The sequence below is a fragment of the Drosophila grimshawi genome, unplaced genomic scaffold (assembly GCF_018153295.1).
Source record: "Drosophila grimshawi isolate 15287-2541.00 unplaced genomic scaffold, ASM1815329v1 contig_848, whole genome shotgun sequence".
NCBI classification, from domain to species: Eukaryota; Metazoa; Arthropoda; class Insecta; order Diptera; family Drosophilidae; genus Drosophila; species Drosophila grimshawi.
Window position 1 is genome coordinate 15185675 of NW_025063692.1, and position 23681 is coordinate 15209355.

At 38.2% G+C, this 23681-nt stretch overlaps 2 protein-coding genes across 5 annotated transcripts; one reads left to right on the forward strand and one right to left on the reverse strand.

Moving 5' to 3' along the window:
• The first annotated feature begins 416 nt into the window (after positions 1–416).
• LOC6564982 (phospholipid-transporting ATPase ABCA3) lies at positions 417–6879 on the forward strand. 2 transcript variants are annotated; one of them, XM_043216289.1, is made up of 10 exons: positions 417–1289; positions 1372–1515; positions 1725–1768; positions 1853–3017; positions 3478–4292; positions 4415–4749; positions 4821–5144; positions 5346–5682; positions 5769–6509; positions 6571–6879. In XM_043216289.1, the coding sequence occupies exons 1-10, from the start codon at positions 417–419 to the stop codon at positions 6764–6766; spliced, it is 4974 nt and encodes a 1657-aa protein (XP_043072224.1). In that variant the 3' UTR covers positions 6767–6879. The 2 variants fall into 2 exon arrangements, with proteins under 2 accessions (XP_043072224.1, XP_001991853.2); XM_001991817.2 differs by having other exon boundaries at positions 1725–3017.
• A 273-nt stretch (positions 6880–7152) lies between these two features.
• On the reverse strand, positions 7153–22838 carry LOC6564959 (phospholipid-transporting ATPase ABCA3). 3 transcript variants are annotated; one of them, XM_032738397.2, is made up of 14 exons: positions 22292–22838; positions 21980–22050; positions 16671–16962; positions 14956–15021; positions 12975–13560; positions 11479–12903; positions 11027–11357; positions 9731–10954; positions 9508–9658; positions 9184–9354; positions 8304–9125; positions 8127–8246; positions 7877–8065; positions 7153–7441 (listed from the first exon to the last, which is right to left on the reverse strand). In XM_032738397.2, the coding sequence occupies exons 3-14, from the start codon at positions 16880–16882 to the stop codon at positions 7414–7416; spliced, it is 5325 nt and encodes a 1774-aa protein (XP_032594288.1). In that variant the 5' UTR covers positions 16883–16962; positions 21980–22050; positions 22292–22838; the 3' UTR covers positions 7153–7413. The 3 variants fall into 3 exon arrangements, with proteins under 3 accessions (XP_032594288.1, XP_032594289.1, XP_032594290.1); XM_032738398.2 differs by lacking the exon at positions 22292–22838 and having other exon boundaries at positions 8127–8243; positions 21980–22091; XM_032738399.2 differs by lacking the exons at positions 14956–15021; positions 22292–22838 and having other exon boundaries at positions 21980–22090.
• Between the last annotated feature and the right edge of the window lie 843 nt (positions 22839–23681).

Below are 23681 nucleotides of genomic sequence, written 5' to 3' on the forward strand. Positions count from 1 at the left end.
CATTTGGATACAAACATTTGCCAAGCGTAAAGTATTAAAATGTTTTCTCGCCCAATAGTCAATAAATGCATTGAATAGGAACAGAGGCGAAAGCAATAAAACGTCCACAAATATTAGCCAAATCTAGATAATCTGCAAAATGGCGTAATATTTATTTCTACAGGGTGGTACTAAATACCAAATATCAATAATTACGTTATTTTCACTGAACTCGGCTACATTTAATAGTGCAAATTGAAATTTATAAATGTAATGTATATAAAATTAGAATATACATCTGCGGAATGGCTTACAATTTTAACTTAAAATTGTAATTTCAAAGTTCGACTAATTTTGCTGTCATTTATGAATAGGCATTGACTTGAGTTTCAGTTCCATTGAGTTCGTTCCATTTTGAAATTGGAAAAACTGCCGCCATGAGCATTCGACACTACATAAGCAAGTTCGCACTGATGACATGGAAGTTACATAAGTCACAATGGAATCGTCCAATTGAGCTGCTTTGGGTAATATTAGTGCCTGTCCTTCTGTGCTTGATTGCGGTGGGCATGCGAATGTGTGTTGGTCAACCCGAGAGCTATAATGCCTATTATGATCCAATTGATATTGAGCAATGCTGGACCGATTTGATGAAATCGCTGTCGGAGCGCCAAGATCTGAGCAAAAAGCTCAATAAGAGCAACAATGTGTTCATTCCACAGATGGTGCTGGCCTGGGCGCCCAATCAGTACAATATATTTCATAAAATCATGGATCTGGCCATTAAGGATCTACACTCGATGGGCACACGCGACTTTCGTGACTGCTCAGAAATGGAGCGGGCTGTAAAGAATGATTATCTATTTGCAGGCATTTGCTTCGATCAGAGGCAATTTGTGAAGATCTATTCGTTTAGGGATCATCACTTAAAACAGGAGGAGGTGTTAATGCCGCACTTTAATTATACGCTCTTTTTCCCCAGTGAGCTGCGCATGTTTCATGATACCTTCATTGGCGACAATTGGAAGACACTCTATCATGACGATCCAAAAATCTCAATTGTGCGTCGCCTCAACGATGCCAGCTTAGACGGTCATATTAGCTATGTGCGCGAGGGGTTCATTAAAATCCAAATGGCCATTTCCGAGACGTATATAAAAGTGATGAGCCATTCACAGCTTCCTAAGATAGTGCTTCGACGATTTCCGGTCGATGGTCGCATACAAGATCCACTCATGAACTACGTAAATCGCGGACTGCCGCTGCTTATCATCATTGGCTTTCTATTTCCGGCACAGATACTGGTCTGGGTAGGTTTCAAATACATGCATGTCTACTCATCATATATACATATATATATATATATATATATATATATATATATATTTACAGCAAATCGTAGAAGAAAAGCAGCGCCATTTGCGTCGTTTTCTTATCAATATGAACATTAGCAACCTTATCCAATTCACATCCTGGTACTTCAAGGGACTCGTCTATATGTTCATCAGCTCGATCCTTATAGTGCTGAGCGTCAAGGTATGTTCTTCTAACGAACTCTTACTATAATATTATATAAATACTATTTGACATTTTCAAAATGATTTAATCGGATTGGGGATTGTCGCTTGATGATTACTAATTAATATAAATCCCAAACCAAATGTTCATAATGGCTTTCCATTTTGACTTTTCCTTAAGTACGCAATGCTGCTATTCACAGAAAATCTTTTTTGTCATATCTTAAGGTGCCCTGGAATAGTAATCGAACCCTGCTAACACAAACACCGTGGTATGTTGTATTGCTGGTGTTGTCCTCGTATAATGTATCATCGATAAGCTTTTGCGCGATGGTTGCCTCGTTGTTTAAGAACAGCCAGTTTGCCGTTCGGGTGGTGACCGTTCTCTGGCTGCTCACATATATGCCATTCTTTGTGCTGTGGAACAATCGGGAGAAATCGGTATTGCTCATACGGTATATATCGTGTGCGTTTCCCAACACTGTGGTCGCACTGCTATTCGAGGGACTGATGGAGCGGGAGATATTCTTTGGCCAACAATGGTTAGACAGTGGCTATATTCTGAACTCTGCCGTCAATCAGATCACTGTCTATCATGGCGTTTGGATTTTCTTGATAGACACACTGGTCTACTGCGCCATCGGTTTGTATATGGAAGTGTGGAATTCAACCGAAACGGGCGGAAGACGGCGCAAGCATATACCTGCTCCCCTCCATAGTGGAGACTTCTCATTTCCGGATCGGGAGGATAGCACCCATCCGCAGATCTCACAGCCAGGTGGCATCAAGTCGACAAAGATCTACGAGGTGGAACCATCGCATCGCCGCTTCAAAATCAAGATTAAAAAGATATGCCAACGGTATGCGAACAACAAAAACAGTTCCCTAAACTTTTTTTCCTTGAATGTGTACGAGAACGAGGTGACTGTCCTTATGGGACACAATGGGTGTGGAAAGACGACGCTGCTCCAGATACTCGCTAACCTATTGGAACCATCACGTGGTGTTGTCTTGGTTTCTGAAAAAAATACACAAATCGATGGCCATAATGCGTCCATGCAGATTGGTTTGGCTCTCGGCGATGATCTGCTTTTTAGGGACCTAACCGTCACTGATCAAATCCGTTTTATATGCATGATCAAAGGTATGTCATGGAAGAAGGCCAATGAAGAAATTGCATTCTATTTGCAGCTCTTCCGCTTGACCCACGCGAAGTTGTCAAAGATTAAATCCCTAACCGCTCCGGAGCGTAATCTCGTAAGCATTGCGTGTGCCTTTGCCGGCGGTAGTCCCATCGTACTGATCGACGATCTCCACTCCGATCTGGATTTGGTCACACAATCGCTCATTTGCAGCCTCATCAATGAAGAGAAATCTAGGCGTACCATCATCTTGGTATCGAACTCAACATCGCTTGCCAACCACTTGGCCGATCGTCTAGCGATCATGTCTCAAGGGGAGCTCAAATGCACTGGCAGCAAACCATTTCTGCGTAGCATGTACGGACATGGTTTTCGACTGGTATGTTGTACACTTGGAGAAATCAATTGAGTCTTCTCGATTCCATTTGCCAATGCCGAAGGTTTTATACGCTTGCAGATATATGATATCGATATTAGTCTGTCTATTCACATGTTTAATTCTTAGCGATTTTTATTTAAATATAGCAAACTTATTCTATTCTAATAACATTTCAGTGAGTTTGGTTAACATATCTGTTCATACAACAATCGATCGATTTTTGACTGAATATTCTCGAATTTAATCCATCCAAATTAGCCTCTCAGCTTAAAAGAGATCTTGATTAGAGTAAAGTGGATTGCTTACTTTCGGAACCCGAAGAATCATCAATGGGTTCCTTAAATTAATAATACAATTTAGACCAGGTGGTTTTCTGCCTGCAAGAGTATGTAATCTTCGGCGCGTCTAAGATACTATATCTTCTACATTATTTTCATGTATTTTTGTCCGTTGTATTCAGAGCTGCATCAAGGGTAAAACATTTGATTTTGTGAACCTAAAATTGTTGTTGGCCAAATATTTGCCAAATCTGACAGTAGAAAGCGATATTGGCCAAAAAATAACGTTTGTGCTGGAGACCAAGTACGAGGATAGATTTGCCAAACTGTTTGACGAACTAGAACAAAATCTGGAACAATTGGGCATACTCAGTTTTCGCTTGCGCGATACATCGCTGGATGAGATCTTTATGCGTTTCGGTTCCGAGGACAATGAAGTGACCGGTGAGCCATCAACATTAATCGACGATCTTAGGATGGTGCTCGAGGAGTCCGATGTCAATGGCCGGGCAAATGGACTCAAGCGTACAAGGATGCACCTCTGGGCACTGTTGAAAATGCGTTGGCTCATAAATAGGCGCCACTTGCCAATTCAAATCGTCAATGTCTTTGCACTAATTGTGGCCTTGGCATGCACATTTTCCACGTTATTGCTCTATGGAAAGGATTATCAGTTGGATCCGCTTTCGTTTAATCTGACACAGTTGACCTCTGTCAACGCCTTCGTTGAATACATATCCGATACTTTAGATATGATTGAGATGCAGGAGTTCTTCACGGAGCTGCTCTTCTGGTATGATGGTCATGTGCAGGAGCTGGAGACCGCAGAGCCTACGGACTTATATCTGCTGCAACAGGAGGAGTTTAACAAAATTGTTAATTTCCGTTACATGTTTGGCGCCACCTTTGGAAAGGACACAATAACGGTCTGGTACAACAATATACCACTTCACGCGGCACCATTCGGTCTCAATTTGGTGCACAATGTTATTGCACGGTAAGTTCCAATTTGAATGTTTATTTGTTATATTTATATGTTATGTTAAGCAAAGTATATGTTTTTAAATGTAGTGAAGATCATTTAAAATCTATTTACCTTCCTTGTCCAACCAATTGCAGACACTTCTATGACGAGGACGCTACGATTGATGTGACGCTGTATCCGCTGCCGTTTCAGGTTATGGCCAATGCAATGCCACCGACGCCACTTAGTTTGGGCGGCATGATGGCCATCAACTTCTCCTTCATATTTGCCAACATGTGGCAGAGCATGACCGTCTTCAACATGCTCGAGCACAGCTTTAAAAATCAACAGTTCCTCACAGGAGTACGCCTCTCCACATATATATTTTGCCTAGTTATTTTCGATATCGCACGAGTGGTGTTAGTTAGTATCGGAATGGTGATAATGATGTCGTTCTATCTTAGCCCACAACATGATATATATCTCTATAGTGCGTACATAATTATAAATGTTGTTAAATTAACTTGTTACTCATTTTGTTGACAACCTATACCATTGCAGTGTGGATTTTCCTGATGCTGATAATGATGGGCCTTGCCGTCGCTACATTGTCCTACTGTTTTTCCACCATATTCAAGGAATCGAACAATGCATTTATTGCGATAACTTTCCTGAATGCCCTAGGCATTATTATATTTACCGTTACTGTCGGCGATCATATGGCTGATATGAACGATCTGTACCAGCCACTAACGCAATATAGCTTCGGTGAGATCGTGTTCAAGCTATTCTTTATGTATGAGTACGAGTGCCTTTGTAAGGATGACAATATTCGGTTCATCTCCATAGAGGTCGAGAATTGTGCGGTGAATCCCCACTGTTGCAGTTAAGTATATTACTTCTATTAAATTCAACAGTGCTGACAGTTGGACTTTGGTCGCAATGATTATATAATCAAGCGCTTGTCCTAAATACATCGCTTAGAGTTTAACAACTTCCAAAGCCGCCCCATCATCTTATCGATGGGGTGCTACAACACTTGTAGACATTTTTAAAAACTAACAAAATGTTCGTGGCATGCCACAGTCTCGTACAGCTATGTCAAAGGGAATTTTGGTCTTATCTTCGATATGATTATGATGATATGTTCAATTTGCGTACCGCTTATTATCTTTGTTTTGAGGGAGTACTATTCGCTTATGGCGTGGACATTCATGAACCGAGGAATATCAAAAAAGAAGCATCGGGCACGCCACGAGGGCCTCGGTGACGATATGGGCGATGAGTCCGTAATTGCTGAGCGACTTCGTATCGACAAGCTCACCAAGCAGGAGAGAGCTGACACGGCGGCTATTTGCCAGAACGTTGGCAAACGATTTGGCAAGAAGAGGGTGCTAGTCCGCATCGATCTATGCGTATCCAGGTAAGTATCCTCAACCAAAATAAATAAAATAAAAAAAAAGAATTTTATTTGAATCATGAATAGCTCGTAATTGCTTCTGTCTGCAGGGCCGAGTGCATTGGTTTTATGGGCTACAACAATACCGGCAAGACAACACTTATCAAAACGCTGGTGGGCGAGATGCATCCGTCTCATGGTCGCATTTGGATAGGTGGCCACAGCAGGAAACAACAGCGCATCGAATGCTATCCCCTAGTCGGCTACTGTGCCCAGCAACACGTGCTGCCGTGTGAATTGACGCCACGCGAGCTGCTTCACACTCAGGCCAATCTGCACGGGCTGCCCAAGCAAAGTTGCTCACAGATCTGTGAGGGGCTGGCGAGTGTGTTGGGATTTTACGTTTGCTATAAACAATTGATGCGCCTTTGCACTACCGGGCAGCATCGTCGCATCGCCTTCGCTCTTGCCATACTCGGTGATCCGCGACTTGTGTGCGTGGATGGGCCACCGGGCGGCATCGATCCCAATGGCAAGCGTATCATGTATATCGTCACGACCTTCATGCAGCAACGTGGCTGCAGCTTCCTCTACACAAATCTCACGGGCTTGGACTGCGAACGCATGTGCCATCGCTGCCCGGTGCTACACGATGGCCAGCTGTCGGCAATGGGCTCACAGGCGCAGCGCTATAAAAGTGGCTATCTGCTGGAGGTTGTTTTCAAGCGGAAAGTGAGTGCGGACATAAACACCGCGAGGAACACCTGGGATCGCATTAATAAATTTCCCGTATCGCCACCCAACAAGTTCATTCTCTTCGTTCAAATTAAGTTTCCAGAAGCGAAGCTACAGTAAGTGATCATATACCATAGAATAAATATTAGCTCATCTAAATTTCTGCTTTGCTCTTAGGCAGAAGAGGGAGAATATTATGACATTCTATTTACCTGCCGACTCCACAAATTTCTCGGAAATATTATTGACAATACGTAGAGATGCCTTCGAATTGAACATCGAGGATTTTTATATTACCTGTAACATTGTTATGGGCATGCAAACTGATCTATTCGATCGTTCAGTCCTAAAAACCGCTCCCCCCCATAACTAAGTAATTCCAAAAATATATAGTATATTATAATAAATTATAATAAAACGCAATGTTCAAGTAGAGATGCCAACATGTCACAATCTCTTTATTATATCCTTTCCAAATAATTTAACATAGCCATACATATTGTCTTGATCAATTTGTTATTAGCTTGAATAAAAAACTAATAATTATGTATGCATTCGTATATTTAATAATTTCCACAAAGATATAAGTACAATTTAAAAATACTAGTTACACAATTGGGTGACTAATTTACCAACTGTAGCATTAAAAATTAAGAATACAAAAAGTCTAAAATCATAGTTTGCATTACTCTTGTTAACATTGCTGTGGGTAATTAAATAATAATTATAATAATAATAATATTATAAAAAAAAAAACGCACTTTCTTTAAAAAAACAAAAAATGTTGATTTTATTATCTACGATTAGATCACAAAATAGCAAAGTATTGACATTTAAAATGTTTACTAGCCATCTTTTTAAAATACTTTGTCAATATTTGCGTTCAAGAACTGAAGTTTTTGTGCTCAATGACATTTAAAAAATTATTTAATAATAACCGGTTACTATTTATGCACCGATGTACGGTGGTCGGAGTGTAAGGTAGGTCCAAGGTTGATATAGCCGGGAAAGTCTGGATGCTCAGCAACAGTAGCACTTTTTGCGGCCTCTGCTTGCATATAGATCGAATTATAATAATTAATATTTATACGGTACAATTAAAAGCAAAACTACTTTTTGCATAAAGTTTACAGCTGAAGCCAAAATTTACAATTTTCAATTCTACCTACGCGGTTAGCACAAATGAATAGTTTAGAAAGTGTCTGGTTAGCTTAAATGTGCACACAATACCTGTATAATAAAAGCTTAGGCATCTAATTAATGATTACAAAAAAAAAATAATAATAAATAAATAAAATAAAAACAATTGGCTAAGCAAATAAAATGAATATGACATGCAGCTAGCGGTTTCGGATAAAGCTTAAATTGTGCTAAATGATCGTTATGTGTATGTCCCTGTGTATAGGTAAGTGTGTGCTTATGTGATGTTTAAACCAAAATGCTAGCAACAGTTTATCAAAGGTAAATTCTAAGACCAGCTCACTTCATGGAGCGCGGATCCTCGCGTTGATACTTGGCGAATTCTAAGAATATTTCTTCCAATGTCGTCTGACTGATGGAGTAATCCTCCACATTCAGATCATGGCGATTACGCTCCATAAGACCAAAGATTTGCGACCATTTGACGCCATGCAGTGCAATGTAAAAGGTCAACATACCCTGGTACTCATCCCTAAAAATAATAGAAATAAAGTTCCATCACGTTCGCCACTTAAAATTGCCAATTGACTTACTGTAAAATTGACTGCGGAAATTCGAGATTCACAAACTCCTTGACTTTATTGATGTCCTGCTGTGCAAGTTGATTGGCTACTGTAATCTCGTCTGAATTGCGATTGAAGCTGATGGATCTGCTGATGGATTAAATATAAGTGAGTACTTTCTTAATAACATTCCGAATATTGACTCACCTGCGTGCTGATCGTATATCATTGTTGTTGCCCGCATACTGTTCATCTGAGCTTTGTGCATCCTTAAAAGCAAGACTGTGGTTCGAGTAGGCAATTGGCGTGGGTGCCGCACTGTTATCAGATGTAATTGAACCATTTGAGGCACGTATTCTACTGCTATCAGTATGCAGTGACCGCCTTGGCAAACCTTTAGTGCGTTTCACTTTAATTTTAAGTATGAGACCCTTAGAGAACTTGTTCTTCAAATGCTGCGTTGAGCCAATGCACTTGAACTCGCCATTGACCATGATGGCCAGACGTGTGCATAGCGCCTCGCACTCCTCCATGCTGTGCGATGTTAGCACAATGGACTTGCCCGAGTCGCGAATGCGACAAACAATATTCCATAACTGTCGTCGCGCTGCGGGATCCATGCCCGTGGTGGGCTCATCCAAATAAATGACAGATGGCGTGCCAATCACTGCAATGGCCGTACTCAATTTGCGCTTATTACCACCGCTGTAGGCATGCGTCTGTTTGTCTAAATGTTTCATAAAGCCAAATGACTTGGCCAAGTCCTCGGACAGCTGTTTAATGCGTGACGGTTGCACACCGCGTAGCAGGCAGAAAATCTTAAGCACTTCACGACCGGTTAGATCGTCTAGAAGCGCATCGAACTGCGGACAGTAGCCAATCTTTTCATATATATTATTCATTTCCATCTGCAAATTTAGACCCTGTACATATGCGGAACCCGAAGTGATGCGCTCATCTCCGGTCATCATTTTAAACGTAGTTGTCTTGCCAGCACCGTTAACACCCAACAGACCAAAGCATTCGGTTCTAGAAGATAAACCACAGATTAGTAGTTAATTCAAATATACAAATTCGTTTTTCTTACTCGTTGACGCAAAGTGACACTTGATTGACGGCGACGAAATCGCCATAATACTTTGTAACGCGATCCAGAACTAGGTTCTTGGTGGACAAAGTTGCGGAATCCATTTGTAGAATACGTTCGCGTTCGCTTTCCACATCATCATCGAGTGCCTCAACAGGCGGTGGTGGTTTACTACAAAAAGGCAAAATTAAAAAATAGTAATTTCGATCTAAACACTTTGTCTGAGAAAGACAGACGGACAGACAGACAACATAAATATTACGTTCTGCAAAACATAACATACATAAAAAATACTACTATAAACGGATGCCTAATGATACTTACACGGCGCGCCTGTGTATCAGATACATGAGTTCACCAACTACGCCGTATTCACTTAATATGATTATAAGGAAAAATACAATGGCAGTGACAATCATGTAGACAACTTCTGGCAGAACGCCGGGCGCTTCCCAGGCAAAGTAACTCTTTAAGTCTGTTGGCAGGATCAAAACGGAAAAAATAATGTATGAATAATGTGTAATGAGATAATTGGCAGTTTACTCACTGCAACATTTGGGCACCAGTTCGCAGACTAAGATGGGCGGCAGGCCACTGAATTTGTCGCAGGCACTACGCGTGGCCACATTGATGTATGCCTTGTTTAGACCCATGGCCAGCGAAAAGTGTGGAAAGATGCGGAATATCCAGGAGAGCAATTGAGCCGTATCCTGTGTGTTGAAGAACTCGAAGGACATGACAACGACGACAATGAACAAGGCCATGCCGGCAAATATATTTATAATGGATATACGGGCAAAGCCTGTCGCCGGCTCCTTAAAGAATACCGCCACAATGTATGTAAATGGCAGCACGGAGCAGCCAAAGATCAGCAGCAAAAATAAGTACCGAATAAGCTCAGAAAAGCGACTAAGGCCCGCCTCCTGAAAACAGGCAATTGTCACGACAACAATCACTGCGGTTACCGCATAGGTGGCCAAGTCCCAGATGTACTGTGATAACCAAAATGTGCACACCTTAACCCCGCTTACGAACTGCAGCAGCTTGGCGCGCGACTCACGCTCCTTGATCAGGAACAGTATATAGATGGCGCTAACGAAGCACATGCAGAAGCACAAATTGGTCGCCAGCTGTGTGCCCAGATTGTTGCCAACATTCAGCTGAGTCAGTAGGGTCTCTGTGGTATATGGCAGTGGCCAATTTGATACACTGATTTCCGTATTATTTTCACACAGTACCCGAGCGATCGCATTGTGCACCATATTAACGGTGAGGGGTGCCGTATGCAACGGTTGGTTATTGAGCCAGGCGGTAATTTTATCATTGCTAACGGTGGCCGCTGCCAAATAGCGTGAGTTGATCCGCACCTGTATCGTCTTGCCCAGATCAAGGATGTAATCGGTGAATGTTTTAGTGCCTGTGCTCTCGTATGTATATTCCGAGCCATATGACGTTGCCAACTCCTCGTACTGATCAGCAATCTGATTGCATAGCGAGTCACACGCAGTGTCATTGCGCTCCATTACAGTGGTCCCAATGGGATACTGTGGCAATTCAATCGTAATGGAAGGCAACTCACGGAATGTGCCCTGGGTGCGTGTTATAAGCACTGTGATAATTACAAAGAATATGGGCATAACGTTCTGTATGACGAGGAGCAGCTTGTTGCGCCACGTGTAGAGTATCTTCTTGAGCATCATGGCGCGCCATTGGTTAAGCGAAAGCTTCATCCCTTGCAGCGGTCGACGGTTGTCCGAGAAGACGCCATCCGCTGCAAACAGTGAATTGAGCTTATCAGTATATGAAGTCGGATAACCAGATATTCAGTTCAAACACTGCTTACATTGTATTGATTCGCTGTCATCTTCATAGCCAGTGCTGCCCTTTAGCCTGTTCTTTAAATCCATATTATTGCCATCAGGTAACTTCTCGGCACCCACCTTCATGAAAACCTCCTCCATTGAAGTGATGCCGACACCATAGCCATTCAGATGCAGCTCGCTGGAGCGCTCCTCCAGTTCGCTAAACATCTCCTCAAATTTCTCGGAATACTTGTCGGGCAGCTGGTACGTGAGCTCTGTACCAATATCACTTTCCGGCTCCAGTTCTGATATATACTTATTAAGCAGTTCCGTCACTTCCTCTGGCTTGCAATCCTCTTTCTTGACACAGATCTAAAAGATAGTAAACTTGTTTTTAACCTGATCAATAAACCTATTATATATTATTTCTTTTCTGTTGCTTTGCTTGAAAACTACTTCAAATGTAGGTGAATAAAATGTTTTATGTACTTACTAGTCGATAGCCAGAGCCGTATTGTTTCTTTAAGAAAAAGGATGTACCATGACATTTAAGCTCGCCATCGCACATGATGGCAATGCGATCACCGAGTACATCAGCTTCGTCCATAAAATGTGTGGTGAGCAGTAGGGTGCGGCCAATCTTTTCCTGTTGCAGCAGGTCCCATAGCTGTCGCCGGGCGGATGGATCCATGCCAGAGCTGGGCTCGTCACAAAGCACAACCTTGGTATCACCGCAAAGGGCACAGCAGACGGACAGTTTGCGCTTCATGCCACCAGACAATGTGGACGATGGGGCATTGGCCTTGTTCTCCAGTTCAATCATTTTAAGATACTTATCCACCTCGTTTTCCACCGCCCTGCCCTTCAATCCCTTCAAGCGACTGAAGAATCGCAAGTGATTGGACACGCTCATCTCATCGAAGAGCACATTGTGCTGTGGGCAAATGCCCAGAGACATTCGTGCCCCTTGGATATTGCTGGTTATATCACTGCCATTGATAATCGCCGTACCGGATGTGGGTGGGAACATGCCCGTCAGCATGGATATGGTGGTGGTTTTTCCAGCTCCATTGTGCCCAAGCAGTACGGTTATCTCATCCTCAAACATGTTGAGCGAAAGGCCCTTCACAACCATTTTGTCTCCAAATTTCTTCTTGAGATTTCTCAGCTGCAGGCCAATGTGTTTGTCGTCCGGCTCAGTTTCGAAAGCGTTAGGATCACGATTTTCTAATCCATCACTGGGCCTATCCTCGACGCCCATATAGTGTTTCTGACCACACCAGAACTGGCGTGTAAAGGGGAAATTCCATTTACGTGGCACACCATAGTCGCCCGGAAAAATTTGTTCCACATACAAACAGATGAGCATATAAAGTACGCAGGAGATCAACATCACAATTATAATGTAACCCATTGTTAAGGTATCATCAACATTGACCGGTGTAAACATGTTACTCCACTGTAGTCCCTCTCCCGTTCCCTCGAATCCCAGTATTAGCCTGATGGCAAATCCCATCGCCGAATTCGATAGCAGACTCCATCCCAACTTGGTTGACAGAGATAGCGATTGGTATGTATTTATCGTAAATGAGAATGGGATGTATGCAATGAACCAGATCAGGCCGGTCACGGCAGCCGCTGTGCTGGCCTTGGAGAACAGTGTGGCCATCATGAAGCAGAAGCAGATGCTAGCCATTATATACACGATTAGAAAGAAGAGTAGTGCTGAAAAGTCAGCATAAGTTAGAACAGCGACATCGTGGCTCCACCGAATCTTCATCAAAATAGCTATCAAAATAGCCGATATGGTCAGCATGATGAATGATTTGACAAACCAGGCGCTCCAGTGCAACCAGTTGTCCATTCCCATTATTTTCATCACCTCCTTCAGCTGCTTCTCCTTCTCACTGGTCACGTACTGCAAAAGGATGAAATTGTCGTGTAAACGGTGAAAGTAAAGCCAAAAAAAACCAAAATCATCGAACATACCTTAGTAATGTAGGTACAGGGATAGATGAAGCTCAGCAGTATTATCAATGACATTAAACTGGAAAGACCTTGAAGCAGTGGATCGAATGTGAAGGCCGGATACGGATATCGCTGCATTACAACCTCGGGTATTACATCCATATTCGATTTTTGTCGAATATAGGCCATGCTTATGGCATTTTGCACGGGCAGGAAGCCTTCGCGCAGATAGCCCACAGGAATGCCGCCATCGCCATCTTCTAAGTTGCGTGGACCCGTTAAATCGATCATTGGAAATAATCGCATCGTCAGCCACGTGAGGCCAATATTGAACGATGTGGTCCGCAGTTCGGAGGGAAAGCGCAACGTGTATTTCAAACTATCTGACAGCACGTTGCCGGCCATTGATTGATCAAATATGACACCAGCAAACCCTCTCTTGGTCGCTACATCGTTTTCGAGATCAGCAGCAGTATCGACGCCAATCCAGGTCATGTTTAAACTGCTTGCCGCATCACCCATCAGCTTGTCCAGCACGTCAGTTTTGGGTGTGTAATACAGCTCATAAACTGGCATTCCGACCTTGTTGAACGTAGACATTGCCTCACTATATATTTAAGAATGAATTCAGTTAGTTCAGGGGTCATTAGGCTCTCAATATAAACACATAATGCTTTTAGTTACGCATATAATTATATAGTTAGTGCATTTTTAATATATATATTTATATATATATAAGATATGTTGTTGTGCAGCGTGTTTCGGTTATTGTGTATATTTGCATATAGTAAATCTTTTTAGTTGTGGCCGTGCTATAAGTGAGACTACCAAATTAAATAAAACCAATAAGCAATAGTAAGCCAAAAGCAATTAGCTTCTTATCAGAGACCGAAACTAAATGTCATTCAAGCCATTATCATAATGAACATCAAATTAAAGTACTGTAAACTATTAAATTTTCATCCATACGGATAAATAATATGCTTTAATAAGCAAGAGTGTTCAGGTCGAGAGTAGCCGATAAGATGATACCCTCTGATACCCAAGCCGCCAACAAAAGTGATGTTTCTATTTCCTGACACTCTAAAAGATGTGTAATAATAAATCGTGACAACATTGTTAAACAATTTATTTTTCAAATCAAAGTAGTTTGTTGTTATTTTCCTCAACTGCAATATCTCCGATTAAAAATGCTATGACAAGTATGTAAGAAGGGGTATCTTCAAATCAGACTCTCTCGACTAGACCACTCCTGTTCAACCCTCGAGGGTATCAGAGTTATTTGGTTTTGTGGAATGTTCGTCCGATTATTTCCTGTTTTTGGTATTTGCTTTTATTCAATAGATAAAAAGTCGATTTATCTATAACCTTCTGACCATTTGAATATTTGTATGTGACCACTTCAGACTTTAGTACAAGTATGCATATATGCATATATATGTGAAGTATGAAGTCGTTAGCTTTCAGGGTGTCGAAAAGGTTTGAGGTCATACGAAACGAACATTGCACAAAAATCAATACATTTTAAAATTGGCAGTCATCGTATTATAATAACATTTAATTTCGATTTATGTTACGGTCCCTGATAGTCAGCGAAAAACCAGTTACTCTACATATACCTTTGCAGAAATACTTGTAAGGCCGATGTTTGACAGCGATGTAGTTATATGTGCTCGATGTATTGACAGACATATCGGACCAGCAGTAATCAAACTTAAAGCGGACGAATGTTTTATTCAAATTAACAAATTACTTCGTGGAGAGTTGATTTAAATTTGCGTTTGACGTCACCAAAAAGCTCTTGAATGGAATGGAAATCGAATTGAATTCGAGTTTATTGGCCAGGCAGTTTATTATGCTTTAATATTTATCCTGCAGGGGTATAAAACACTCGGTGAACCGAACTAAGATATCTACAAGAATTTTGTTTTCTTTAAATTAATTTTATTATTATTATTTTATTTTATTTATTGTTTTTTTTTTTTTGTATGTATATTTTTACCTCTTACTCTTTGGTACTAGCAGGGAAATGAGCACGTGCATGCGACGCGAATTATGCATTGCATCGCTGAAAGTTGTGTTGCATACAATATAAAATGTACAAGGAGTTTTATAAAAAGTATAGATGTTATAAATACTATATGTACATATGCAGAGTAAATACATATGTTAGAAAATACACATAATATAGCACAGGACATTTTCATTTTGCCAAAGAGCATACTCAATATTAATTAATTTCTACATTCCCCATAAATGCATCTGTACTTCAGTCCATGTCTTCCTGGCTGTATGTCTGCCTTTATATGCAAACTAGTTACTTATGTTAAAATGGACTATATCTAATCAATATATTATATAGCCGCCATTGAAGTAATCGGTCCAAAAATTACCTATTTCAACTTAGAAACAAAAGTCGTTGAAAAATCCATAATTCTCAGGCTCATAAAGCTTTATAAAGAACCTTCAAATAAAAAAAACAATACTACAAAATTGCTTGAGAGGTTTATTGTAAAGTATAGTCCAAGCTGACCCCAATTTGGGAATCGTTTAAAAAAAAATTTAAGAAAAAGAGCAGCAATCAAAAAATATTAAAAAACAAAACACATTTTAATCAAAGTTTGCATTTACAATTTGAATATGCTACAATTTTTTCCGTATTCTGTTGATTTCACCACAATTCACTTTGAAGGTATTTAAATCGATGGAATTGAACACCGTTTCAAGATTAATCATTTTATGACAACTTAAACACCTAATTACATTTTTTATAAATCACATATGAAGTTGTTAATTGCACTTTAATGTACATAAACATATGTATATGGAAACATCCTGAATTTGCTCAAATTTAGCTTATGCGCTGGTTGAGAGTAAGGACAAATCGGGTTATGAAGCGGCTTTAATGAGCGTCTGGCTTAATAAATTGTTTCGAAAATGTGCTAAAGCATATATCTACTCCGGCATGATATCATTATATATATTTGCAGACAATTGCCTGTCGTTCGAGAATTCTTTTGAGTAGCATACTTTAAGTTGACACACAGAAATCTTTCGATTATCTTAAAATCAAATTTAAAGATATAGATAAACCAGACATAGCCATAAAGTAAAATATTCAAATTCTGTGTGGAGTTGTGTACTTACAGCTTGTTGTTCAAGCAGTCAGTGAATTTGGAGAATAATACGAGAAAATATTTTTTAAAGCAGTGCACTGACACACAATAAAAATTAAACGAAAGGAAAAACTTAAAAAAAAAACCTACCATCATATCGAGAACATAAAAGAACATTTAAACGCGCACTTGAACTCGAATGAATAAATAAAAAAAAAATTAGAAATAAAATAAACTGAAAAGAATGTGACAATACCAATATATTTGTATTTCGGGTTTGACACAGAAATCTTTTTTGTTTTCGAATTTAGCAACCTTGGGGATCGTCAGATCCTAATATATACAAAGTTCCCATAGTATTATTTTTGTCAGCAATTCATGAAAAATATTAATATTAATAACTGTTATTAAATTTATTATTATATATGTAAGTTACAGATTGCTAGTGTTTTTGTTTTTTTCTTTAAGAAATCTTTAGATAAATAATTAAACAACCCAACACAAACATAATTCTGTTTCTGGAAGGGATTTCTGTGTCAGCCCCTTATAAATATATCCGATATAAATATTAATGAATATATATACATAAATGTTAACCTACTTGAAAACTTTCAATGTGTTTAAATCATATGATTTATATTCCGTTATATCCTTCGGTTCTGCCACCACGAGGGTGCGAACCAGCACCAGCAGCAAGGAGAATACTGCCGGCAGCATCAGCTCGATGACCAATTGCCATTTGTGATTCCATTGGAGCAACCAATTTTTCCAAAGTAACAGCACAAATTTATCCCAGTTAGTGACTTTTGCCATTTTGTCTTATCTCGTCCAATCCTTCTACAGCCACAACTCCAACTTTTTTGGTTCTTTGACACTCACAGAACGAGTCTCAACTGTAATCAAAAAATATAATATTCATATAATTAATATACTATTTCATGATCTTAATAACTTAATGCAAAAATACAATTTAATTATATGCATATGGAAATTTTAAGGAACTATATTTAACGAAATAATCATATTGAAAATATCGATTATTTGTGGGTATATATATTACAAATATTACAAACTAATGTAAGATATTCGGTATGAAACACAAGTAATATATAAACCTCAATTCCTCAATTTAAAGTTTAACTCTCGAACTCATTTTCATGTCTACTTGTGTTTAAATCAAATTCACTATTACCCACAGATTTGGGAGCATGCCTTGAGGACAACTATTTTCACAGCAATTCTAATAGAAAATGAACGTATAACTTAACAATATTGCGTATACCTTCTATACATATATGTATCGAAACTCATTATTAGCATTGATAAATATCTAATCAGTACAATTGATTAAGATAACACCACGATTAGGCAAGGACCATGTCATGTATAAATGTCACTGCCCAGGTTCAACGCAAACACGTGTGAAGAGTTGATGGCATACATACGTTGACGATAAGGTTAATTTTCTAAACTCATGCTAACATTGTTAACAACAGCCGATAAGATAAGCATCTAGCTAAATATATGAAGCACTTTGTTTCACTCATAGTTATTGCACAGACTAAGGAAATTTACTAAAATTTGAGAATGTTTGATCTTTTATATGACATTTAGATACATTTTTTCAATAATGTGTCAAAAAAAAACAGAAAATGAATTCACTCAACTCAACTTGACATAAACTTCCATACTGTTTGCCTGTGCAAGTCGACAAAAGCCTAATTTGTACAAACGATAATAAAAACAAGTGAGAACGTTGCAGTCGGTCCTGACCGACCGCGAAATACTCTCATATTATCAGTAATACTATCTGAGAACAGGTACCACAGAAAAGGGTGGATGTAGCCAAGGAATACCGATCTTCGAAAGAGATTTTCAGTAATCTACCGTCCAAGTTTGCTTTTAAAGTTCCGCTAGATAAAGACTTTTGTGAATTTTGGCGGCGAGAGTATATACCAATCAAATTTGGTGACTCTAGATTTCAACAGGTGTATCTGTTTGGGGAGGCGGTGTGGCTGTGGTTATCCTCTTTTTATCGATCTCTTAGGAAAGTGCCAGTAATATACTTTCAAAATTTGGTGACTAGCTCACAAACTGTGGAAGATATGCGCATTGCAGATTTCTAGGGCCGAAGTTCCTGGGGCGGCGGGTGTGGGCGTTTTCTTAAGCCTTAAGTATATGCCAATCTTTGAAGAAGGTTAACAGCAAGTTACTTTCTACGTTTGGTGACTCTATCTTTAAAATTGTGAGACATGCGGTTCTTCTTATCGCTTCTTAACGGCTGCTACGGGTAATATACCTAACAAATTTGGTAGATATGATGGTATAGCCACTGAAGTTTTTTACATCTGTGACTGAGGTCTTAAAATTGTGGGAGACATGTGGTTTTAGGCAAGCTGGTCGCAAAAAAAAAACAGTATTTATTAGAGACTAATAATAGCATACCATTTATGTTTATTGCCGAGATACACTAACAAAGAAATGATAATAAATTGAGCATTCACTCACTTCACTCATGTATGCTTTCCAGGAATTACATGCATATATCGATGTGCCTGGGAGAGTTAAGGGATAACACTGGCATAAAGAAATAATTGAATGTATTGAATGTATAATCGAATCAACTCAAAAAACTAACTAGAATTTACCAAACAATGATTAGATTACTGTAATCATCTTTGAAAGATTTATAATTACTTATGCTGAACATTATCACTAATGGTTATCTCGTTTCTTTATTATGATCAATTGATAACTAATGATCATATATGAGCACATACAAAAGCCTTTCATTTTTATCTTAACTTCCTCTTGACAGGATTAGTTACGATTTTGTAGTCCGATACGGACGAACACGACATGGGAACAAATTTCACATAAATGGATGCTTACAGGAAGGAGAACTCGGTTTTATTGATTCATGTAATTGTCCTGTTTTATAATATTAATACTTTATGAGGCATATATCCTTATGATACTTCAATACATTTGTGCACCTTCGTGATTCACTTCCAACCCCACGAAAACCTTACTCTTATATAATATGTATATATATGTGGAAGGTTTAGAAACCTTTTGTGGATAACACTGCCAGCTGAGTGTAATATTAGGATAACAAATTAGGATAACAAACGAGCTGGCAGATGTTAGATGATTTTTCATTGATAACTCATTGAAAGAATGGCAAAATTTTCACATTTTTTACGATAGCATTGCACACTTACCACTCGACACAGAAAAAAAAATGCTTTTCTTTTTTAAATATGTCGACGAACACAAAAAAAGTTGAAATAGCTAGTAAGAGGGCGCCCAACCGCTCGTCGGAATCTATTGTTTCAAACTAAACGTACTCACAATCTGGTGCGAATTAAGTACATATACAATCTACATAAAATATTAGCCGTCGAATATCATATTTGACATTTATTGCTATTGGCCGATCCGTGAGTCGCTGTGCTGGCGATATTCGCGAAACTGATAAGCGCTTTAAGTAGACACCCATTAAGAGTGTAGTCGAGTTGTATTTGTACTTGACAACTATTAGTCATTAACGCAATGGAAATAATTCCCCATAATCAATACTACTTCAAGAAGCACTACTACTATTTTTAGACTGCACTTATGAATAATATTGCTCAACTACTAAAACTATTCTTCAAAAATAGTTGCATTTAAAGCTCGCCATTTAAATATTCTCTTGGGTTTCCACATAGATTTCGAGATTCATGTCTATGACACTGAAAAATTCTTTCCGTGCTCTTATTTGATAAGGTTTTCAATTCAAATATAAACAACGAACAAGTATCTTTGTCAGACATTGAGACATTTTCATAGCTTTTGATTTGAATGTAGACCTGTTGATATTTCTTAGATATGAAATCAAGTGCAACCAAATCAAAATTGTTATATAAATTAAATATATGTATGTGTTCGTTTGAACATTTACAATACAATACAGTAACATACATATAGAGTTTCATAGCCTTAATTATAGAAAATTTTACTTACCTGTGAAGATTTATTATACAATTACAGGATAATAAAAAATATATACGATCAATTTGTAGTTTAACGAATGGTTAGCTATGTAGATATAGAACTAAAGCACAGTCGACAGAGTTCAATCGCGCCGAACATTCACAAGTTCCCGCCCATGAATCATACACAACTATGTATGAACATTTGTATATAAGAAAATTTAATGTGAGATCTATTTTGCAAGCGTAAATTAATACACTGAAATGGTATATATTTATGAGGGATAAGTTAAGTAAGCTATAATTCCAGACATAAAGGTTTTCAGAGAATTAGGTTTCGGGTAGATAAGGAAGCTGAAAAGCCAAAATATATATTTGCTTGCTGTTCTAATGAATCAGAAAAGAAAAAAAACCAACCCTTGATAATCATCACAACAGTAGCAATAATACAATAATTCCAGACATAAAAGCTTTTCAGAGAATTAGGTTTCGAGCAGATAAGGAAGCTTAACTGTTGAAAAGCCAAAAATATATATCATTTTCATTATGTCAGCATGAATCCGGAAAAAATAACCAATATTTGACTATAAACAAAACAGTAGCACCCTAGAATACATTTTCTCTGCTTGCTCACAAAAGATATACATATATATGTATAACCATCTCACGGAAATAATTTGGTGTAAGTTTATACTCTTATCAACGTTATCAGTTTCTAATCAAACCAATTTTGAAGACATGAAATCAAAACAAATAACTCAATCAACATTCACATACATGATTCAATCTTTGCGTACACTCGTACTCGTTGTCAGAGTCCACTCATTGTATTCATTACTCATTTAGTCAGACTTCGCATACCTTAATCAAATTGGCATAGTTTATGAGTCTCATAACATTCTCAAAACATTTGTATAACTTTAAGAATTAAATAGTTGAAGAAGACCTCGTCAAAATCAGATAATAGCAAAATTCAATAACAGAAAAACGGATCTGAAGTTGAGTTTGTATTTTTGGATATTGTTTAAAATTTGTGCGGCACATCCATCCAATATTGTTACTTGTTTCATTTCTATAACTAATCGATAAAACTTGAAATTATTTCATTATGCAAAATATGTGGAGATTAGAAAATAATTTTGTTAGTACTCGCAATTATAAAATTTCCAAAAATAATTTGTCTGAAATTTCACACAGATCCGTTAGGGGAAAAGTTTTCGAAATTTCAAATTCGTTGAACTTAATGATTATTTACGTGCACACATCTTCATTGGAAACTACAGTAAACAAACGTACTACGTTTGTTAACACTCGCAATTGCCCAAACGACAATTATGATAAATTATTGTATACATTTGATATATATATCTATGAATGCACAAGCACACGCAGCATATTAACGTAAACCTGCATGAAAATTCGATATAATCGAGATAATTTGGCTCCTAATTGCGATCTACGTTTCAATTTGTGGCCATTTCGACTGAAGCCAAGTGACGTCAAAAGGCAAAGTTGACTAAAAGCTTAACCAATACGTCAAAAAAAGTGGGTGGATACCCACTGGGTCACCCGAATGGTGTCTTTCTGCTTGTTTCACTTATTTTTTATTCATGCACATACATATCTATTATGTATATATACATTCGCATATGGATGACTAATTGCCTGGATTTACTAGCTGCATTGAATAGCTGTTAAATAATCAATTACAGACTAGAATCGTATGTTTGTTGATATACACATTTTTGCAAAGTCATCATGATAAGTGTGTGGTGCAAGCGGAAACCGTGCCGTTTGTACTTAGAACCAGATTACAAATATATTCACATCTTTTATTGTATATACACATGGCCATTTATATGCATACAAAGTACAGAAAGTGTTGAGCATATGTTCATTGTTATCTTTACTTCCAAAATATATAATTAAATACCTTTTTTCAAGTGAGTCCAAAATTCCCTCCCCCCAGCGCCTCTGGCCAGCCAGATCACAATCGTAACTTGGCTAATAAAACAATAAAAACAAAAAAAAAAAGTACTTTAATAGCACACTTACATACGTAGATAGTCAAACTTAGCATTAACCTTAACGGAGACTATTAACCATTGACTTTTCAAATGAAATATGTATAAGTGCCTATAACGCTTTTGCAATTTGCGATTTGGCAATTTCGATATGTTTTCTGAGCGATAAAGTGCAATTAAGAAGAAAGGAAATGGATGCGAGATACTTTATGCCAAAATACCTTACAAAAACATAAATGTTACACGGAAACCCGAGCGCCTCACGAAATTAATTATTTACAACAAGCACACAACCAATAAATAGGTTGGTTTACACAGGTTCACTCTATGAACAGTTTTGCTAATGTTTAGATAAGCACGCAATTTGTTCGTTTTGCTTTGGTGCCGTCATACTGATGTTAACTAATTTGTGTTATTATTTATGCGACTGTCGAAAAATGTGGAACCCAAACACTCCCGATTTCGCGCAGTGATCGAGCAGTCCAATACATGCTTCCTTCCTTATTTTTGCCGCTCTCTTTATAGTCTACTCCGGTTTAATATTTGTTCGGTTGTGTGACTGATTGGTCACTATTTCATCAGGGCTTTCGTCGCTTTTGTTTAACTGCAAAGTCTACATGCATGCATGCATGCATACATAGACATTTTAAATATCAATGAAAACTATAATATTTTGGCTACGAAGTGTTGTTGCTATTCTCGTTGGCGGCTTGAACAGCTGTGAGCTGAACACACACACACACACAGCACACACACATTCGCACACACAAACACAATCACATTGACATATGTACAAACGCAAATACAAATCACAACAAAAAAAAAATTTAACACTAATAATACTGATGCCTGCGTTCGATGGCCAACCAGCCTTCAGCAATAACTAAGCACACAAAAACCACGCGCACAATTAAATTTAGCCAAGGACGAAACGTTAAAACCTAACGATAACCGAACAACACAAACATATATATGCAACTGGAATTGAGTGTGTTCTATTCTATAAACTATCGTCTATCGGCACAGCTGACCGAACAGTGTGACCATAACCATGTACATCAATATTTGAGTTTAACGGACGAAATCTGCGATACGAAAAATATTTACAAATTCAAAACATTTTCAATAAGCTTTAGATAAAGTAGATGTATATTATATGTATATAATATTATATTATATATTATATACGCTTTTAATTATTAAAAGTGAGCTCTATAAATTGTTAAATGACTATTTGCTTACACGGTTGAATGCCCTGTGACGCACTTCGTAAAATTCCCAGTCAACATGAAAAAGTTTATCAAATATTATCAAAATGGGTCAAAGCCTGTTTACTTCATTAAATATTAGACTTCACGTGTTTCATCGATTGTGAACTGAGGTAAAAGTCATTAAATTTTAAATATTAACAGAGGCGGGTCAACGTATTAATTGTAAGGTATAGAGTGGTCAATACAAAATACCCTGTAACCAGTTCAAGCATTAGTCAGTTGACAGGGATTAATTTGACACTAAGTACATTTTTTGATTAACATCGCACTACTGTGTATATCACATGGCAAATGAATTATTTTGTCAGTCAATATTTGGCTAATGTGACATTTAATTTAA